This window comes from Benincasa hispida, chromosome 10 (assembly GCF_009727055.1).
Source record: "Benincasa hispida cultivar B227 chromosome 10, ASM972705v1, whole genome shotgun sequence".
Lineage (NCBI taxonomy): Eukaryota > Viridiplantae > Streptophyta > Magnoliopsida > Cucurbitales > Cucurbitaceae > Benincasa > Benincasa hispida.
Window position 1 is genome coordinate 31,085,310 of NC_052358.1, and position 20,453 is coordinate 31,105,762.

Consider the following 20,453-nt stretch of genomic DNA (forward strand, 5'->3'; position numbering starts at 1 on the left):
TTTTTAGGGAATATATATATATATTAGATACAATTAATATATGATTTATTATAAAGTTTATTTGAATGAGATTAAAAAAAACTATATAATATGGAGAATTAATTTATTTGAATATATAATATGGATCTCCTTAGTGGCACTTCTTGAGGTTGTTGAGTTTGAAATTTAGGTTCAACAAGGGGGAATTCAATGTTGTCTTGTTCTATAATTGATTCAATTTGAAGTCGGGTATTGGAGCCTGAACATCATTTATAATCACATTAGGAAAAAAAAAACTAATTCCTCTTCAAAGACAACTTTTCTTATGTTATCTCCCCCTCCCCCCAAAAAAAACTCAACATCCTCGAGGAATTTAGCATTTCTTGTCCCAAACAATGATCTAGAAGTGGAATCATAAAACTTGAAATCCTAAGAGTACTCAGAATACCAACAAAATGGCAACTAATAGTTCTTGAGTCCAATTTTCTTTCGTTAGGTCTATAAGGCCTGACCTCAGTTGGACAACCCTAGATGTGAAAATGCCTAATATTAGGCTTCTTTCCTATTTACAACTCATCAGGGGTTCTAGCTATTACTTTATTAGGTACCCTATTAAGGATATATGCTGCAGTTTTTAACGCCTCATCTCAGAGGGATTCTGGTAGTGAAGAATGACTAATCATACTTATTACCATATCCTTAAGTGTTCTGTTTTGCCTTTCTACCACACCATTCATGCTTGGTATATTGCGAGACAATTCCACATTTCTTTAGGTATTTGGCAAAGGGCCCTAGACGTTGTTCACCACCATGATTAGATTTGATAGAACTTCAGCTTTGAAAAACTTGAAAACGTCCAAAGATTGAGACTTCTCATGAACTAAATAGGTACCCATATCTTGAATAGTAATCTATGAACATAATAAAATATTGTTGTCCATTTCAAGAAGTCGTAGGGAATGGATCACAAATGTCTATATATATTAATTTTAAGTCGTTTAAGCATTTGTTGGCAGTTGTCTATTTTCCCTTAATTCATTCCACACTTTTACGGTAGTCGAGTTATGTTCATGTTTGCGATTTTTTATACTTTGAACATTATTATTTAGTTAAAATTTCGTATAAAGAATTTTTTTCAGTTATCTTCATTTTTAAAAAGTAACATATTATCTTAAATAATATTTTTGAGTTCTAATAAACTAAAGTTTTTTTTCTTTTCTTTTGTTTAAAACTATCTCAAGTAATACAACATCAACTCAAAATTCTGGACTCGTTTGGTAGAGAATATGTTTTCATATATACATTTGATAACACTTTTCTATATTAGATTCTAATTTAAATAATTGTTTAAAATATATTTGATACTATATATATTATAACTCATAAAACTAGTTGTAGTTAGTGCTTATACTTAATTGACAATAAACTATTATTTCTTTTATGAATATGATTTATGTTAAAAAGATTATATAATTATAATTTTGCAATATTATATAATTTATAATACATTACATAATGGTGTGTTTTCAAATATAGCAAAATGAACCAAAATATTTATAAATATAGTAAAATATCACTGTCTATCAGTAATAGACCGTGATAGACAATAATCTGTATCTATCATGATAGATATAGATAGTAATCTATCGCGATCTATCGTAGAAGATTGTGATATTTTGTCATATTTGTAAATATTTTCAAATGTTTTTTCGTTTAACATAATTTCCTTTATGCAGTACATTTTATATTTTTTTAAAACATGAATTGAGTTTAAACTATTTTGATAATAATTTTACATTGTAAAATTTAAAATTCAAAATCTGAAAATAATGAGAATATATATAAAAAAAATGTTATTATAAAAAATTGTAATGTTTGGATCATCGAATCCAAAAATAATTTTCATTCAATTTTTTAAGGTAAAAGTAGATACAAATGAGTTGATTTTTTTTTTTTTTTTGGGAAAAAAGTTGAACATTTATATTTATTGTATTTTATGAGTGAGGACACAAATGTAATTTTACATCTAAGTATTTTTATGCTAACATCATTTTCATGTTTCATCTTTTCATGTTTCATCTTCTTTCAAAATGATTTTTTCTCAAGGAATCTTTTTTAATTCTGGCGGTGCTCTTTTACTTTTCTTTTTAAGAGGACAATTACAAAATTAGTTACTATAATTTAATAGAAAAATTATAATTTAAATCTAGTACCTATAGTCGAATAAAACCTCATAAATTGAAATATCATGCCTATTTGAACTTTAACAACTAATATATATATATATATTAGTTATCAAAGAATGCCCTGCCAGACCCTCACCATTGCATTAGAAGATTGAATTCTCTGGACTCTCAACAAATGGCTCCCACGAATGGAAAATGGACTAAGGTCAGTATCTTCATCTAATCATAACTATCTATTCAATTTTCAATTCCATTTTTTCACAAAATTTCCCAGAAATTCTTTGCAGATCGATCAAAAGACCGCAGGCCCAGGCGCAAGAAGCTCTCACGCCATCACAATCGTAGCCCAAAAGGCCTACGCCTTCGGCGGCGAATTCTCCCCCCGAGTCCCCGTCGACAACAAACTCCACGTCTTCGACCTCCACGAACACATCTGGACGGTCGCCGTCGTCTCCGGCGATGTCCCTCCGCCACGCGTTGGCGTCACGATGGCCTCTGTCGGCCGAATCATTTACGTCTTCGGCGGTAGGGATTCAGAGCACACGGAGCTAAACGAGCTCTACTCCTTCGACACATCCAACAGCAAATGGACTCTCCTCTCCGGCAGCGACTCCGGACCACCACATCGGAGCTACCACTCCACCACGGCCGACGACCGCCGCGTATACATCTTCGGTGGGTGCGGGAACTCCGGCCGCCTCAACGACTTGTGGGCTTACGATACAGTAGATGGAAAATGGATGGAGTATCCGGCAGGAGGGGAAAGGTTAAAGGGTCGAGGTGGGCCGGGCCTGGCTGTGGCCCAAGATAAAATATGGGTTGTGTACGGATTCGCGGGTATGGAAATGGACGACGTTCACTATTTCGATGTGGCCCAAAACCAATGGGCCCAAGTTGAGACTAGCGGGGAAAAGCCGACGGCTAGGAGCGTGTTCTGCACGTGCGCGATTGGGAAGTACGTGTATATATACGGTGGGGAAGTGGACCCCAGTGATCTGGGGCACTTGGGGGCCGGGAAGTTCGCGGGAGAGGTTTACGTGTTGGACACGGAGGCGTTGGAGTGGAGTAGAGTGGAAGATGGGCTGGGCATGGAGAATCACCCTGGGCCGAGGGGTTGGTGTGCGTTTTCTGTGGGCCGGAATGGAGAGGAATTGGGCCTTCTAGTTTATGGGGGTAATTCCCCGAGCAATGATCGACTGGGGGATATCTACTTTTTTGCTCCGTGTGAGTGAGAAAATGGTGAATCATGTTGGTGATTTGATGATAGGTGATGGGATTTTCTTTTTTATGAGTTATATTGGCCTTTTTGGAATAAAAGGCTAAAATGTTAATATAGATGGAGGGAGAGGGTGTGATGAGAGAGGAGTTTAATGAGTGATAATGTTGGCGAATATAAAAATAAGAGGAGTGATTATATATTGTGTATTTTGCATAATTATAATGCAGTAAATTGGTGGTAATTTACCTTTTTAATTTGATTTTAGTTTTAAATTCTTAAAATGATTGGTTCAACTAGGAACAATAATTTTTTTGGGCTGTCCTAAAAAAAACAATCATTTTTTTGGGCCCTATGCATATATAGCATAATGAAGTTAAAATATTCCAGAAATAGTAAAAATAAAAACAATTACAAATATACAAAATTTACTTTTAGCATGTAGCAAATGTCCAAAATCCATTGCAGGTACGAAAATATGCTATAGTCTTGAAATTCTCGATTTTTTAAGTTTATCGGTGAGTGATATACTCCTATAAGTTATAGAAGTCTATAATTTATAGACTCCTTTTAGTATCAAGAAAAGAAGTCTATCGTTAGACTTTGATAAAAACCAAAAGAAAATCACAACTTCCAAAATAAAAACATATGATTTCAATAAGCTCATAATTAGAAAATACCTCTTTCTAAAATGTCAATTCAATATTTGCTTATTTCATTTGAACTTGATTTTTTTCTTACTTTTTGGAATGATTAAGATGTTGGATTTAGTGTCCTAAATCTCATATATCTTGTAGTTTATATTTTGAAAGAAAAAAATATTCATTTAATAAAGTAATAGGTATTTTATTTTGACATTCAGACTGCATTAATTCAATCAAATAAATTAAGATTCAACATTATGTGATGTCACTTGAACAATATGTGGTAGATATACAAGTGGTTTATGTTCAAGTTATAACCTAAAATGTCTGCAGTAAATAGATAAGATTGGATACCTTATACTAGTAACACTACGAATACAACCCACTTTATAATTGTTAGATGAGTTGTAAATGTTATAGACAATATGAATCATATTGTTCATGTGGAGACATATGAGTAGGGGTATCCTGTATAGAGAAGTTTATACAAGACCGGACCGCGGAATGATTGGTTTTTCATATAACACCATTACTTGAAGAAACTAATAAAACTAATATTTCACTAGGATGACCATAGGTGATTTGACCTTAATCTTGAGTGAGTTATGAACTCCTATTTATGGGGGCAATCCTTTGATCTGTATGGGTGAGAATGATCGTGTTAGCCGAATCAACAAACCTACCATTTTGGGGATTTGTTCGAGTAGGAAGTTGGAAATACACATACACAAGAAGAAACTCACTCAGGTAAAGTAGATAAATTGCTCTCTTAACAGCTGATTACGAGTCTTGAACAATGAGGCATCAACCTCTCACTGGCCCGAGAGATGTTAGATTATAGGTGGACTATAAACTGTTTGTTCATTAGAGGAATTAGTGGTGCTTAAGAAGTTAAATATTACTACAGGGGTAAAATTGTATTTTGACCCAAATGTAGTTATGAGTAATTTGTGATTGGTCGACTCACTGCTGATTGGTTATATCTATGGACACAAAAATACATTAACGGTGTGAAGAATACAGCGATCGAACTTTAGTGGAACAACCGGTAGGTAATGAATATTGATTGATTTAATTAAAAAAGGTTTAACTAGATTAATCTCATATCATTGGAGCTTCTAATTTGTAGGTCCATAACGTTCTCTTGTCAGCTCGCTACGGATAGTAAAAAAAATTTATTTGAATTGTTCAAATTAATTAAAAAATTTTACATTTATATGATTAATATAAAGTATAGTGAATTCTGATCGATATGATCTATAATCTAAAATATATTATAAGAGAGATGTATTTGAATGAGATTCAAATATTAAATTTATGTGAATTAGATTCATAAAAGGATATATGCATATAAATATGTGATATTTCACTACTACAAAATTGTATTACTTACTTTTTTTTGCTGTTAAGTATCATTGTTACTTGATACGTTATAACTATCAAGTATATGAGATTTGTCGACTTATTTTAAGTGTCAAGTACCTAAATTCTTGACATTTATTATAGATCAAGTTTTTCACAACTTCACAGTTTTTAATTGTCAAATATAATTTTTTATTGACACCAAAAAATGGACAACTTAAGGAATGCTTGACACGTTTTACTTGTTAAGCTCATTTTTTTTTTAAATTGTACTATTAGAAATTACTTATTTAATTTCCTATTTTGAAGTCCAACAATGATACAGAGGATGATCATTTTATTAACCAAGTAAACAAAGAACACATATATTGAATAAACATCTTCAATCAACCAAAACTTTTCACCAACCTAGCTAACAAAGTGCATATGTATCCTTGAACATAGTTGTCATATATATACTACCAACCATAAAATGTTTACAAAATTCATAACAAAGTCCATACGTGAACAATCTAATTTGTAAGTTATATAGAAGATAGGAAATTCATAACCATATAAACAAAGTCAAAGCCTAATCGGATATTATCATCAACTCCTTGAAATCTACAAACAAAAAGAGAAGTATTAAAACTAAGAACCTTAAATCTAAACAGTTGCCTCAAAAGAAACTCTCTTACCAATTAAGTTTCCCCCCAATGTGCTAGTCTTATATCCCTCGAACTAAACTCATCCAACCAATAATAAAGTCATGATTAGATGCAATCCAAATTTAGACACATTCAACATTGATTCATCATATATAAGCCTAATCCATCATTCAATTTTCAGCCAAACACTACTATATTAGTTGAAGAGTCACCTACTTTTTAACAAACTCAGAGAAATAAATACTACAGTTAATCAATTTAATGTGACATCTAACTAATATGATTTCTAAACAACATACAACAATAATCAAGATTTGTAACTGGAATCATATTTTTATATATGCACAGTATACCATTTGACATTTGTGGGAGTGGATCTTACTCTTGAGGCCCTTGGATTTGAATTGAGCAACAAATGTTTCCATCTTCCGAATTATACTTGAGTTTTTACATGATTTTTCCTACAAGCTTAGCCCTAACAAAAATAAAACAGAATAAAAATGGTTAGTTCATTAGGAATATTTGATAAAATGTTCAATTAAGAGTTTTAAAACTACTTAGAGCTTTCACACATAATATAAATATATCAACTTAGAATCGTAATATAAATTTAAAGAACGTTTAGATAAGTTTTACCTCAAAACAACCTTAACACTTAATTTAAAGACTATGAATCTAAGAAGATTACGAGATGAGATGAATAGTGTAAAGATTGATTTGTACTTTACCTTACATTGTATATTGATACTTTAATTTCCAGCTCAACTTTATTGTATTTTGATACATTTCCCTAGCTTTGGACAAATGGTAGATGGTTGGGATTGATGTTCAAAATCTAGTGTATCTCGTGGTTTAGTTTTGTTAACACAAATTATTTATCTAACAAAATCAGAGGTATTTTATTTGACATTTATACAACATTAATTCAATCAAATAAACTAAGATCCAAGGTTATATGATGTCACTTGAACAGTATGTGGTTGACATACATGTGGTTCATGTTCAAGTAATAACCTAAAATGTCTGCAGTAAATGAACGAAGGTTGGATGCCTTATCTTGATAACACAGCAGATACTACCCACTTTGTAATTGTTACATGAGATGTAAGTGTTACAAATAATATGAACCATATTGTTCATGTAAAGATATGTGAGTGAGGGTATCTTGTATAAAGGAGTTTATACAAAGATCGAACCACGAAATAATTAGTTTCTCTTTATAACATCGTTACTTGAAAAAACTAATATTTCACTAGGATGACTATAGGAGGCTTGACCTTAATCCTGAGTGAGTTGTGAACTCCTATTTATGACGGCAGTTTTTTGATTTGTATGAGTGAGAGTGGCCATGATAGCCGACTCAATATGCTTACCATTTTGAGGATTTATCTAATTTCGGAGCTGAAAACACAACTACCCAAGATGGAATTCACTCATTGTTATTCCTTGAGAAAGTAGATAAATTGCTCTCTTAATAGCTAGTTTCGAGTCTTGAACAATGAGATCTCAACCTCTCACTGGCTTGAGAGGTGTTAGTTTATAGTTGAACTTTAAACTATTTGTTCATTAGAGGAATTAGTGGTACTTAAGAAGTTAGATGTAATTGTAAGGGTAAAACGGTATTTTGAGCCAGCTGTAGTTATGAGCATTTATGAGGGTCGTTGCTCTGTTGATTGGTTATATCCATGGACACAAAAATATTTATACAGTGTGAAGAGTGCAACTATCAGTCTTTAGTGCAGTGATCAATAGTTAATATGAAGGAATCGAATTCCCGCGAAAGGTATGAATGCCTTGCATTTAGATATTCGTGTCTTATGAAAACAAAAAGAGTAAAATAAAACATGCATTTGAGGATAAACATTCAAACAAAAACATAAGCATGCTAGAAAAGATGAAGAAGAGAAGAAATCAAAACTCACATTTGTTGATTCCTTTAGCTTTCCTCTTCCACTATTATTAACGATCTCGAACTTCTCCAAGAAGGAGAACATCACCAACAAAGTTACCTTGCTATCCTCTTGGATTCTAAAGCACTTGGAAGTGTGGTCTCCAAGAAATTTTGAGGATAAAAAGGGTAGAGAATTTCTAGAGAAAAGTTAGAGAGAAGGTGGAGGCTTGTTGTTTGGTGTAAAGTAGGTGTCGTTAATTCTATCTACCCAAAACAAATGAAATTTATTTGTACTCTAGCTACATTTAGAACTAACACGTAGTAATAGTGGAAATAAGAGGTCAATCCAAGAGAACCGCAAATAATTGGCCTAAAAATTGACTATTTGAATTCCAAAATGCAGAAGCAATAAAACCGAGGGGAGGGAGGTGGTTGTTTTAAAAAAACTAACTAGAATGAAGATAAAAGCAATTGTAGCAAGAATTGTATAACAAACTATTTTTTTTTAGTAAAGAATTGATAGAGAGAGATTTTTGGAAAATCTTGTTACTAAGTTTAATTCTAACATTGTTCTTGAACACATGCTTGAAAAATCAACATCTCATAATCTAATAGGGAAAGTCCCTAAAGACCTATATAGCCAATTAACATGAATCATACCAATTAGTCCTAATCTAAGTAAAAAATACTTCCATATAACATTTATCATGTCTTTTTCTTAGATTGCTTAAAGAACTAGGGTTATTGTGAATATGACATTCAAGAAACACATTAGAGTAAATTTCAAGAATGATTATATGAATGCTCTAAATTGAGAAATTCAAGAGTTAAATTCGGAAAAAATCCAAATTCACACAAGAAAACTAAATTTTTGTGGCCTATCTCTCTATTATGCAATAGTGCCAAGGGAGATTTACATACAAGAAATCAATAAAATCAAGGCGTCAATTATCATCCATCAATTTTTATTCAAATTCAGTCCAAGAACATTCAAAGATGTAGAAAATTCAAGAAATTATACAAAAGAAATCAAGAATTAAAACTTAGACTAAAGATTTTCCAAGAAAATTACTTACCTAGCCATAAATTGGAGAACTCTTGAAGAAATCCATTGAAGTTGGCATTAAAATGAATAAAGATTGAACAAAAATTGACAGAATCTCTCAGGAAATTATAAGGAAAAGTGCTTTGGTTCGTGGAATCTCTCTAAAAAAACGAGTTCTCTCTTTCTTGAAATTTGGAAAATTTCAGTATTTGTATTGTAGAGGGTCGCAGCGTCGAGACCCTAGGCTGACGCTGGTCCGACACTCAATTGCGTAGAGGCGTGGCACACATTTTCTTACTTTCTGTCATTCTCTAGAACGTCGTGACGCTATCCTGTTTTGATGTCAAACAAACAATAACAAATAGCAAAAATCTGCTTTTAATGACACACAAAAGATGTCAGTTGACAAAAAATCTGCACATCTTCATATTTTCTTCCTTCTTTTCTCCACTTCCTTTGATCTCTTTTAGTTAATTTGACTCTATTATGCTCTAAAATCCTCAAAATAGTAAACATTTTAAGAAAACAAATATGATAGAATTGAGGGTTTTAATATAAAAAAGAGTCTTTTACAAGACCTATCACTTGTGTAAAAAGTCCTTACCCTAAATGGGCTATAAGGATATATTTATATGGAGAAAGGTGAACCTCTTCTCCAGGAATTTCATTTTATACTCTTAGTGCTAATTAATTAAATAACCCTTATTTAATTAATTGACACATTAATTAAATAACTATATATTAAATCCTATTTAATATACATTTATTGAATTATCATAAATATAATATATTTATACTAACCTTTAATCTTCATTATTTCTTAATCAATTAATAAAAAATTAATTAATCAATTAAATAACTATATTAAATCATATTCAATATAGAATTAATTAGCATATAAATATCACATATTTTTATGTGCACATCTTTTTATGAATCCAATTCATATAAATTTAATATTCAAATATATCTCTCTTACATAATTTAGAGTATAAATCATATCTATAATTAACCATTATATATTAATCTTATTAATATAAAATTCTCTCATTTGATTTGAACAATTTAAATCATTCCTCATTACTATCCTTTTGTGAGCTAACAAAGGGACCTTATGACCTACAGATCAGAAGCTCCAATGATACGAGATTAATTGATTAAATTCATTTAGTTTAGTCCAATAAATCAATATTCATTAACTACCGATCACTCCACTAAAGACTAATAGTTGTACTCTTTGCACTATAGATATATTTCAGTGTCCATGGATATAACCAATCAATAGAGCGATTACCCTTCATAAATGCTCATAACTATAGCTGGGTCAAAATACCGTTTTACCCCTATAGTTACATCTAACTTCTTATGTACCAGCAATTCCTCTAATGAACAAATGGTTTATAGTTCAACTATAAACTAACACCTCTCGGGCTAGTGAGAGGTTGAGGCCTCATTGTTCAAGGCCCATAACCAGCTATTAAGGGAGCAATTTATCTACTTTCCCAAGGAATAGGAATGAGTGAATTTCATCTTGTGTAGCTATGCTCCCATCTCTCTAATTTGACAAATCTCCAAAATGGTAAGCTTATTGAGTCGGCTATCATGGCCTCTCTTACCCATACAGATCAAAAGACTGTCGTCATAAACGGAAGTACATAACTCACTCAGAATTAAGGTCAAGTCTCTTATGATCATCCTAGTGAAATATTAGTTTCTTCAAATACATTGTAATAAAGAGAAACTAATTATTTCGTGGTCCGATTTATGTATAAACTCCTTTATACAGGATACCCCTACTCACATGTCTTTACGTGAACAATATGGTTCATATTGTTTATAATACTTACATCTCATGTAATAATTAAAAAGTGGGTTGTATATGTTGTATTACTAGGATAAGGTACCAACCTTCATCCATTTACTATAGACCTTTTAGGTTGTTACTTGAACATGAACCACATGTATGTCAACAACTTTTTGTTCAAGTGACATCATATAGCCTTGGATATTAGTTTATTGGATTAAATTAATGTTGTCTAAATGTCAAATAAAATACCTCTAATTTTTTAGATAAATAATTTTTGTTAACAAAACTACAAACCACGAGATACACTAGATATATGACATCAATCCCAACAATCTCCCACTTGTCGAAAGCTAGTAAAATGTATCAAAATACAATAAAAGATGAGTGGGAAAGTAAAGTATTAATATACAATGAAAAGCAAAGTATTAATATACAATACGATATACAATACAATAAACTAAGGCATACAATATACCCAATAAAATCTCCCACTTGCATTAGTTTAGACAACTCATATCTCGTAGACCCAGAGCCTCCAGGTGACCCTCAAAAACTTTAGTCGTGAAAGCCTTTGTAAATTGTTCAGCAATATTGTGCTCTGAGGCAATCTTTGTGACGATCACATATCCTCATTGCATTACCTCTCTAATAAAATGATACTTGCACTCTATATATTTTCCATGTTTGTGGCTATGAGGCTCCTTGGAGTTTGTCGCAACACCACTGGTATCACAATAATGTATGATGGGCAAGCACATATTTGGAACAACTTCCAAATCTGTTAGAAAATTTTTTAGCCAAACGACTTCTTTAACAATTTCACAGACAGCTACATACTTGGCCTCCATGGTGGCATCTGCAACACAATCTTTCTTAATGTTGTGCCGTACTATAGCTCCTTCATTCAGAGTGAACATCGATCCTGATGTGAATTTCCTTGAATTTTTATCAGTCTGAAAAATCAGAGTTAATGTATCCTGTAAGGATCAAATCCTTAGCACCGTCAAGCATATAGTTTCTTGTTCTCCTAAGATACTTGAGAATAGCTTTAATTGTTATCCAGTGATCAAATTCTGAATTGGATTGATATTTATTGACTACTCCCACTGCATGATAGATGTCAGGTCTAGAACACAATATGGCATACATAAAGCTACCCACTGCAGATGCATAGGGAATCCGTCTCATTTCCTCAACCTCTTGTGGTGTCTTAGGACACTGTTCCTTAGACAAGATAATTCCATGTTTGAAAGGTAACAAACCCTTCTTGGAATTTTGCATCGAATATTTGGCAAGCACTTTGTCAATATAGGATGCTTGAGACAAGGGTAGTGATTTATTCTTTCGATCCTTTATAATTTGAATCCCTAGAATAAATTGTGCTTCACCGAAATATTTCATTTGGAATTGAGCAGCTAGCCATTCTTTAATGGTAGTTAGGTAACCTACATCATTCCCCATAAGTAGGATATCAGCCACATACTACACAAGAAAAGCTACTGAACTGTTGATGATCTTCTTCTAAACACAAGGCTCATCAACATTTTGATCAAAGCCATAAGATTTGATTGCAGCATCAAACTTTATATTCCAAGGTCGAAGATTCTTGTTTCAATTCATAAATGGATCGATTAAGCTTGCAAACCTTTTTCTCTTGAACTCATTCAATGAATCCTCTGATTGGGTCATGTAGATGGTTTCGTTAAGATTACCATTCAAAAAGACAGCCTTGACATCCATTTATCATATCTTATAGTCATAATATGTAGCAATAGATAAGAGAATTTGGATAAACTTAATCATAGTAAGAGGTGAGAAAGTTTCTTCATAGTCCACTCCCTCAACCTGTGTATAACCCTTTGCTACTAGTCAAGCCTTAAAAGTTTGCACCTTTCCATCTACACTCAGTTTTCTCTTGTAGATCCATTCGCAACCTATGGGTTTAACTCTATCGGGTTGATCTACAAGTTCCCAGACAGAATTGGAGTGCATGGACTGAAGGAACTCTTAACGAAGAGCATTCATCAACTTCGACAACCACCTTCGCGCAACCAACTCCGACGATCAACTTCGAGGTTACAAAACTCCCTCCAACGACAAACTCTAGCTACCAACTCTAATACCATCTTCATGTGACTAACTTCAGACTCCAGTGAAAATCATCTTTGATAATCAACTTCGACCCACTTTTTATTATAAGACCGATGACTGTTTAAGTATGTTGTCGAGTTGTTGATTACATAAATAATAATATTTTGTTTACATCAAGTGCAATATTTATACTTAAAAATCATTACAAGAAAATTGAGCTATTTCGACAATCTTTTATCGGATGTTATAAAAAACCTTTGAGAAAGATATACATTTATTGAAGGTATTGGAAAAACTTTTGAGAAATATGTACTTTTTTATTGAAGGTTAATAAAAACCTTTGAAAAAGATATATATTTATTGGAGATTTTGAAAAAACTAGTTTTTATCGAAGGGTAATAAAAACCTTTGAGAAATACATACATTAATCGGAGGCTTTGATAAGTCCTTTGAAAAATACGCACCTTTTATTGAAGGTTAATAAAAACTTTTGAGAAAGATATACATTTATTGAAGGTATTGAAAAATTCTTTGAGAAATATGTGCTTTTTTATCGAAGGTTAATAAAAACCTTTGAAAAAGATATATATTTATTGGAGGTTTTGAAAAAACCTTTGAGAAATATGTAGTTTTTTATTGAAGGGTAATAAAAATATTTGAGAAAGACATACATTTATCGGAGGCTTTGATAAGTCCTTTGAAAAATATGCACCTTTTATTGAAGGTTAATAAAAACCTTCGAGAAAGGTTAGGATCGTGAAGATGCGTTAGACGATCGTGAAGTTGCGCACGACGTTAAACAATAAGGAGTGACGCACTAGACGATCGGGCTATACGATAGGCAAAGTATTGCATAATTAGTAAAAACGCTAGACAATAAACGTAGAAGCTGGACGATAGCTTTAGACGATAGTCGTGCTATGCTAAACGATGAGCAAATGCGCTAAACGATAGATGGAATACTAAGCGATGGACGTTGGACGATAGACACAGACGCTGGGCAGTGACATTAAGTGATAGGCGGATGCATTAGACAATCGTGAAGATGTGTGTGGCGTTAAACGATGAGGAGTGACACGCTAGACGATCGGGCTATACGATAGGCAAAGTACTACACGATCAGTGAAAGTGCTAGACGATAGAGCTGGACGATAGCACTAGACGATAGCCGTGTTGCGCTAAACGATGAGTAGACGCGCTACACGATAAGCAGAATACTAAGTGATGGGCGTTGGGCGATAGACGCAGGTGCTTGGTGATGACGTTAAGCGATAGGCAGATGCGTTAGACGATAAGACGTCAGCGCTAAACGATAGAGGTAAACGATGGGCGTAGTAGCTAAACGATAGGTTATGTGCAAGTGATATTTATTTATTTTTATTCTAAAAGAATAGTCAAATTGATTATAGTTTTAGGAATTATTACAAAATATGCATTTGTAATAATTTAGAAAAGAAAACAAAAAAAAACATCTAGGGTTTTGATTTTGTGGTTCTTCTTCATCTTGCTTGTCGCCATTCAGATCCGTACATCATCTTGCTGTTTTGATTTCGTGGTTCTTCTTCATCTTGTGTTTGCTTCATTTTTTTTGCTTATTTCGTTTCGTTCATCTTCGCGCTGTTTTGATTTCGTTTTCGTTTCGTTTCGTTCATCTTGCTGTTTTGATTTCATGGTTCTTCTTCATCTTGTGTTTACAGTTCTATTTCATTGTTTTTGCTTATTTCGTTTCGTTCTCGCGCTGTTTTGATTTCGTTTTCGTTTTGTTTCGTTCATCTTGCTGTTTTGATTTCGTGATTCTTCTTCATCTTGTGTTTACAGTTCTGCTTCATTGTTTTTGCTTATTTCGTTTCGTTCATCTTCGTGTTGTTTTGATTTCGTTTTCGTTTCGTTTCGTTCATCTTGCTGTTTTGATTTCATGGTTCTTCTTCATCTTCACGCTGTTCGTTTCGCTGCTAAGCTTTGTTTCGTTTGCTCTGTTCCAGCTCCGCTGAGCCATTCCTTCACTTTTAGGCTCAAGCTCTGATCTCAGCTCTTAGGTTCGCAAGTAGCTCAGCAGAGCCATTCCATCACTTTTAGGTTCGCAAGCAGCTCTTATATTTCCTCTGTGAATTGTAATGGAGATTTTTATTTTAGTAGATGTAATGTTGGACGCATGCGTTTGTAAGGTTGGAAGGTGAGAAGGCAACCATGCGTTTGTAAGGTTGGACGCATGATTGGCCGAAGTATTAGCAAGAGGTGTTGCCAAGAGTTGCTCATGCGTTGGGTATGCATGAGCAAGAGCAGAGAAAGCGAAATGTTGAGTGCAAGGCATTGGGTAAACGATCGTGTAACAAATGAGCAAAGCTACACGATGAGGTAGATGAATTTGGCTAGTAAGTGAGCGACGCTACACGATGAGGTAGGCGATCGTGTAGGCGGGCACTGGACGATCGTGTAGCAATGTAGTAAGCTAAATGATGAGATAGGTGATCGTATAGCAATTCGCGGAGCTAAGCAAAGAGGTAGGCGATCGATAGGCAAAGTACTGCATGATCAGTGAAAGCGCTAGACGATAAGCGTAGAAGCTGGACAATAGCGCTTAGTCATGCTACGCTAAACGATGAGCAGACGCACTACATGATAGGCGGAATACTAAGCGGTGAGCGTTGGGCGATAGACACAGGCGCTGGACGATGACGTTAAGCAATAGGCAGATGTGTTAGACGATAAGGCGTCAGCGCTAAACGATGGAGATAAATGATGGGTGCGGTAGCTAAACGATAAGCTATGTGCGAGATCGTTGAGAGCGAGATTGTTTACTAAACGATTGAGCAACACGATGGGCCGCTGGAGTTAAGCGATAGATGCAGGAACTAATGATGGGGCGGGGTGTGACATGTTAGGATTGTGAAACTAATGGCTAACATCTTTTTGTTTCTGGATGGAGGTAAAATCTGAATGAATGCTTTCTCCGGTGACCCTTTCTTTTCACAATCTTTTGTCTGAACTCTTATTCTGTTTTGCAGATGGCTTAATGATAACTGATTAAATGGACCAATCTCGAGAGAACTTACTAGAATTACAAGTCTTAAACTTATGTAAGTCTTTGTATAATTTCGTGTTGTGTATTAGTTCATTTAGGTGATATACATCCCTGATTGAAGTTTTGTACCATATCATGTGATTGGTTTATGATGGATTGTGTCTCCTTTGTTTTAAAGATGTCTCAAACAATGACTTGTGTGAAACAATGCCAACCAGTGGACCATTGAGCACATGCCTTTAAACAAGTAGGTTTCTGAATTTTTTTTTTTTGTTCCATGTCCATCTTAACATACATGGAATTTCAAGTAAAATGTCTGGTGAACCGATTCTCAAAGCATCAGATGTGCCTACCCGATTGGCACCAACTACAGACCAATCTGTTGTGAAGGCAGACATTGAAGTAGATGGAGTTGCGTGGAACGTGACCTGTGTCAGTATGGGAAATCCCCATTGTGTAACTTCTGGCAACAAAATTGACCAGGTATTTATTTAATATGTATATTTTGCAACATCCCATTCACTCTTCTAAATCTTCTTAAAGTTCCTAACGTGGATTACAGTGGCTTGCTCTTTTGTTTTCTTTTCTTTTACATAAATATAATCACTTTGCAAGTTGTATATATTGTTTAAGTGATTTAGTAGATTAAAAACTATAAGTTACACTTTAATATTAAGTACAAGAGATCCTGAGTACTTTGTAGGCTCCATATATACATAATATATCATAGTTTTGTTGATTGATTGAGATGTGTTCAACATTGTAATGATAGATGTAAGAGCATCAATGAACCAATGAGTACAATTAAATTAAGAAGCAATACAAAGTTATGACGAAACCTCTGGTGATGGATCAGCTTCTTTGACATTTAAGTAATTTTTTCCCTCCTTTGATCTAATATAGCTTATAGCATTCTAAACTCTGCAATGCAACTTCATAGAGTTTTGAGTTACTATTTGTGCTGACTTAGCCTGGTCATGAACAAAATCTGCAGGTCGATGACATAAATTTAGCTGCAATTGGTCCAAAATTTGAACATCGTGAGATGTTTCCAGCACGAACAAATACAGGTTGGTTTTTTAGCAAGTTTGGGATTTCAACTTTTTCTGGTTGAGGTATATATCTTTGTGCAAATGTAGTTTTTTCCTAACCATTTAAAGGGTGTTCTCTTCCCTCTCTATGAATGTAATCTTTTTACTTTTTTGTTCACTGGGATGCTTTTTTTACCCTGCTTATATAGAATTTGTGCAAGTCTTCTCCAATTCACACCTTAAAATGCGCGTGTGGGAGCGTGGTGCAGGTTTGAATTTTATATAATTTAAGATAAATTTAAGTTATAAGTATATGAATAGTGAATCACTTCATTACAAACCTGCTTTATGTACTTCTCAATCACACTACAGATGCAACACTTGCTTGTGGAACCGGAGCCTGTACGGTCGTTCTTGCAGCAGTTCTTGAAGGTCATGCTAGACGGGTAAGAAGATCATGTGTATATTTTAGCCCCACATCAGTAATATGATTTAGTTTCATCAGTATAATTACACAATATGGTTATTTAAACAGAGAAAAACAAAGATCATGCAAACTTCAATCCTTTCCTTTAAATTTCCTAACATTATTTTCAAATATCTCGAGACAGAATTGCACCGTCAATCTGCCTGGAGGACCATTACAGATAGAGTGGAGCGAGCAAGACAACCATGTATACATGACAGGACCAGCCGAAGTAGTGTTCTATGGATCGGTTCAAGGAGGAAGTAATGAGATATTCTTTTCTCTTTTTTTCTGGATGGAAGTAAAATCTGAATGAATACTCTCTTGTGACCCTTTCTTTTCACAATCTTTTGTCTGAACTCTTATTCTGTTTTGTAGACGCCTTAATGATAACCGATTAAATGGATCAATCTCGAGAGAACTTACTGGAATTACAAGTCTTAAACTTGTGTAAGTCTGTATAATTTCACTGTTGTGTATTAGTTCATTTAGGTGATATATATCCATGGTTGAAGTTTTATGTCATATCATGTGATTGGTATATGATGGATTGTGTCTCCTTTGTTTCATCAAGGATGTCTCAAATAATGACTTGTGTGGAACAATACCAACCAATGGACCATTGAGCACATACCTTTAAACAAGTAGTTTTCTGAATTTTTTAAACTAAAAACACAATGAAAAATCATGATGAATATTTATATTATTTAACTACTTTTAAATACATTATTTACTTTTCTTTTATTGTCATTCTCTCCCTTTATTCTTTGAATTGTAAATTAGTTTAAAGTAATAATTTGATGTTGTTAGATGTAATAAAAATACTTCTTGAATCTCCATCTTCCCCATTTGAGATAAAAGTACTTCTTAAATCTCAAAAAAGACATGTTTTTGTTTGTTGTAAACATTTGAATTTAGAATTATAATATGTGAATTTATATTTGTAGCCAGAACTTAAATCATATGCTTCTCAAGTGATTGATGGTATACTTGACATGAACAATGATGAGATTTTTGTACGAGTATTTGAACCGGAGAAATACGGGCGTGTTCGTAGTTATGGAGTAGGTGTTACTTCTTCTGAGTTGTTTGGATCATCGTCTACTATACGCGATCTTGAGCGTCGTCTTAATGAGTCTGAACAACAACTTCAAGAATCTAAATGACAAAGAAAAGAATCTGAACAACAAAGAGAGGTTGAGGTAGAAACACTTAGGCATCAAATAAGTGAATTAGAAAATCGTTTTGAGGATAGATTTCAAAAAATGATGGCAGAGATGCGTAAAAAATTTGTTTCTAGTTGATCAATTATAGTTTAATGTTATAGAATTTCGATAGCCTTTTAACATATAAGTTTACTTCCATCCATGTCATTGTCTATTTTTTCTATTCTATTTTTATACTTTGTAATTTAGGGTACTACATGTAAATGAATTAATAAAAACAACCCTCCGAGATTTGTCAATAAATGTGCTAAAATGTTTTGTAAGAGAATTTTTGAAGGATATACAATTGTTGATAAATAAGTTTTTATGAAGGTTTTAAAAATTTTGAAAATAACATGATAAGCCTTTAAAATTAATGAAAACTTTCAAAAAAGATAGATAATTATTGATAAATAATTTGACAATTATCGAATATATATAACTTTTGAAAAATAATAATTTTTGAAAGTTAATCAACCTTTGAAAAATAATATTTTTCGAAGGTTAGTAAACCTTTGAAAAAGTTTTTTCAACAGGATCTATTTCGACACTTTTCAAAGATTGAGATAACCTTTGAGAAAAAATATATCAAAGGTTTATTAAATGTTTTTCGAAGGTTTGACCTTCGTGTAGTGAATTTGTAAAATATATTTTTATTTGATTGAATTCACATATCAAATGAGTGTTAATAATATTTGGAAAAGTATATATGTAGTTGCATAGTATGTAACACATAACAAAAAAAAAAACAAAAACCATCAAATGGAGATTTTTTTCCTAGAACATTTTTTTGGTAAGAATAGTAAAAAAATGGAGATTTGTTCTCTGATGATCCTCCAATTTCAGAGGAATTGAAGTGAAATTATTGGAGAAATGTGGTGGCGTTACATTGATGGTTAAGATGATGCGGGAGATTCAATTATAAAAATTCATGATAAAGTAAAAATACGGAACACCAATAGGAGAAAAAAGAAAAAGAAGACAATGATGATGAAATTCATGAAGAAAAATTAGGAATCAAAAGTTTTAATTTCTCTTTGGTTTTTCATTTATTTAACTATGTTCCTACAGGAAATATAATGGATTGATCATTGTTCATTACAAAAAAAAAAAAAAAAAAAAAAACAAAACAAAAAACAAAAAAAGAAAGAAAGAAAAACTTTAAAAATTAAAAGAACAAAAATTTCAATCCATATTTAGGGTTTAGGGTTTAGAGTTCAAAAAATTGCACAAGATGCCCCATACATATGAACTCAACTATACACCTCAAATACAGATATCTGAACTCAGACCAAATAACTATACACACCAAACACAAACATATGAACTCCACAGATATATAAACTTCACAGACATCTAAATTTCAAACATCATATCTCAACTCAAAACCCAAACAACATCTAATATTTGCAAAAAGTAACCTACACATTTAATGACCCTATTTGCTAACTATCTAATTTAATTAGTATTTTATTTTTAAAAATTAAGTATATTTCATCTCTATTTCTTACCATGATTTTCATTTTTCTTAAGTAAACAGTTGAATTCTTATCCAAATTTTAAAAATAAAAATAAGTCTTCAATAACTATTTTTTATGTCTTCAAAAGCCGGTTGGTTTTCTAAATAAGAAATTTAGAAGTGGAATTGGTGTTTATAGACCTAATTTCCAAAAATTAAAAACAAAAAATTAAATAGTAATCGGATAACCTAATTTATGTGTTAAAAGTTGAAAAGATATTCTTATTCTTCCTGTTTGACTATGATATCATCTTGATAATTTTACAAATATTTTATAATGATTTAATTTTACTACATGAAATCTACAACAAGATTTTTAACCACGAAAAATTAGTGACCTCA

General features: G+C 32.8%; 1 protein-coding gene and 1 long non-coding RNA gene across 2 annotated transcripts; both read left to right on the forward strand.

Annotated features, from left to right (window-relative positions):
• The first annotated feature begins 2,210 nt into the window (after nt 1-2,210).
• On the forward strand, nt 2,211-3,640 carry LOC120087752 (nitrile-specifier protein 5). Its single transcript, XM_039044639.1, has 2 exons — nt 2,211-2,370; nt 2,453-3,640. The coding sequence occupies exons 1-2, from the start codon at nt 2,341-2,343 to the stop codon at nt 3,395-3,397; spliced, it is 975 nt and encodes a 324-aa protein (XP_038900567.1). The 5' UTR covers nt 2,211-2,340; the 3' UTR covers nt 3,398-3,640.
• A 13,247-nt stretch (nt 3,641-16,887) lies between these two features.
• Nucleotides 16,888-17,353, forward strand: LOC120088029. The gene is made up of 3 exons (XR_005484798.1): nt 16,888-16,960; nt 17,131-17,190; nt 17,294-17,353. It is a non-coding gene; the product is annotated as an uncharacterized LOC120088029 (long non-coding RNA).
• The last annotated feature ends 3,100 nt before the right edge of the window (nt 17,354-20,453 follow it).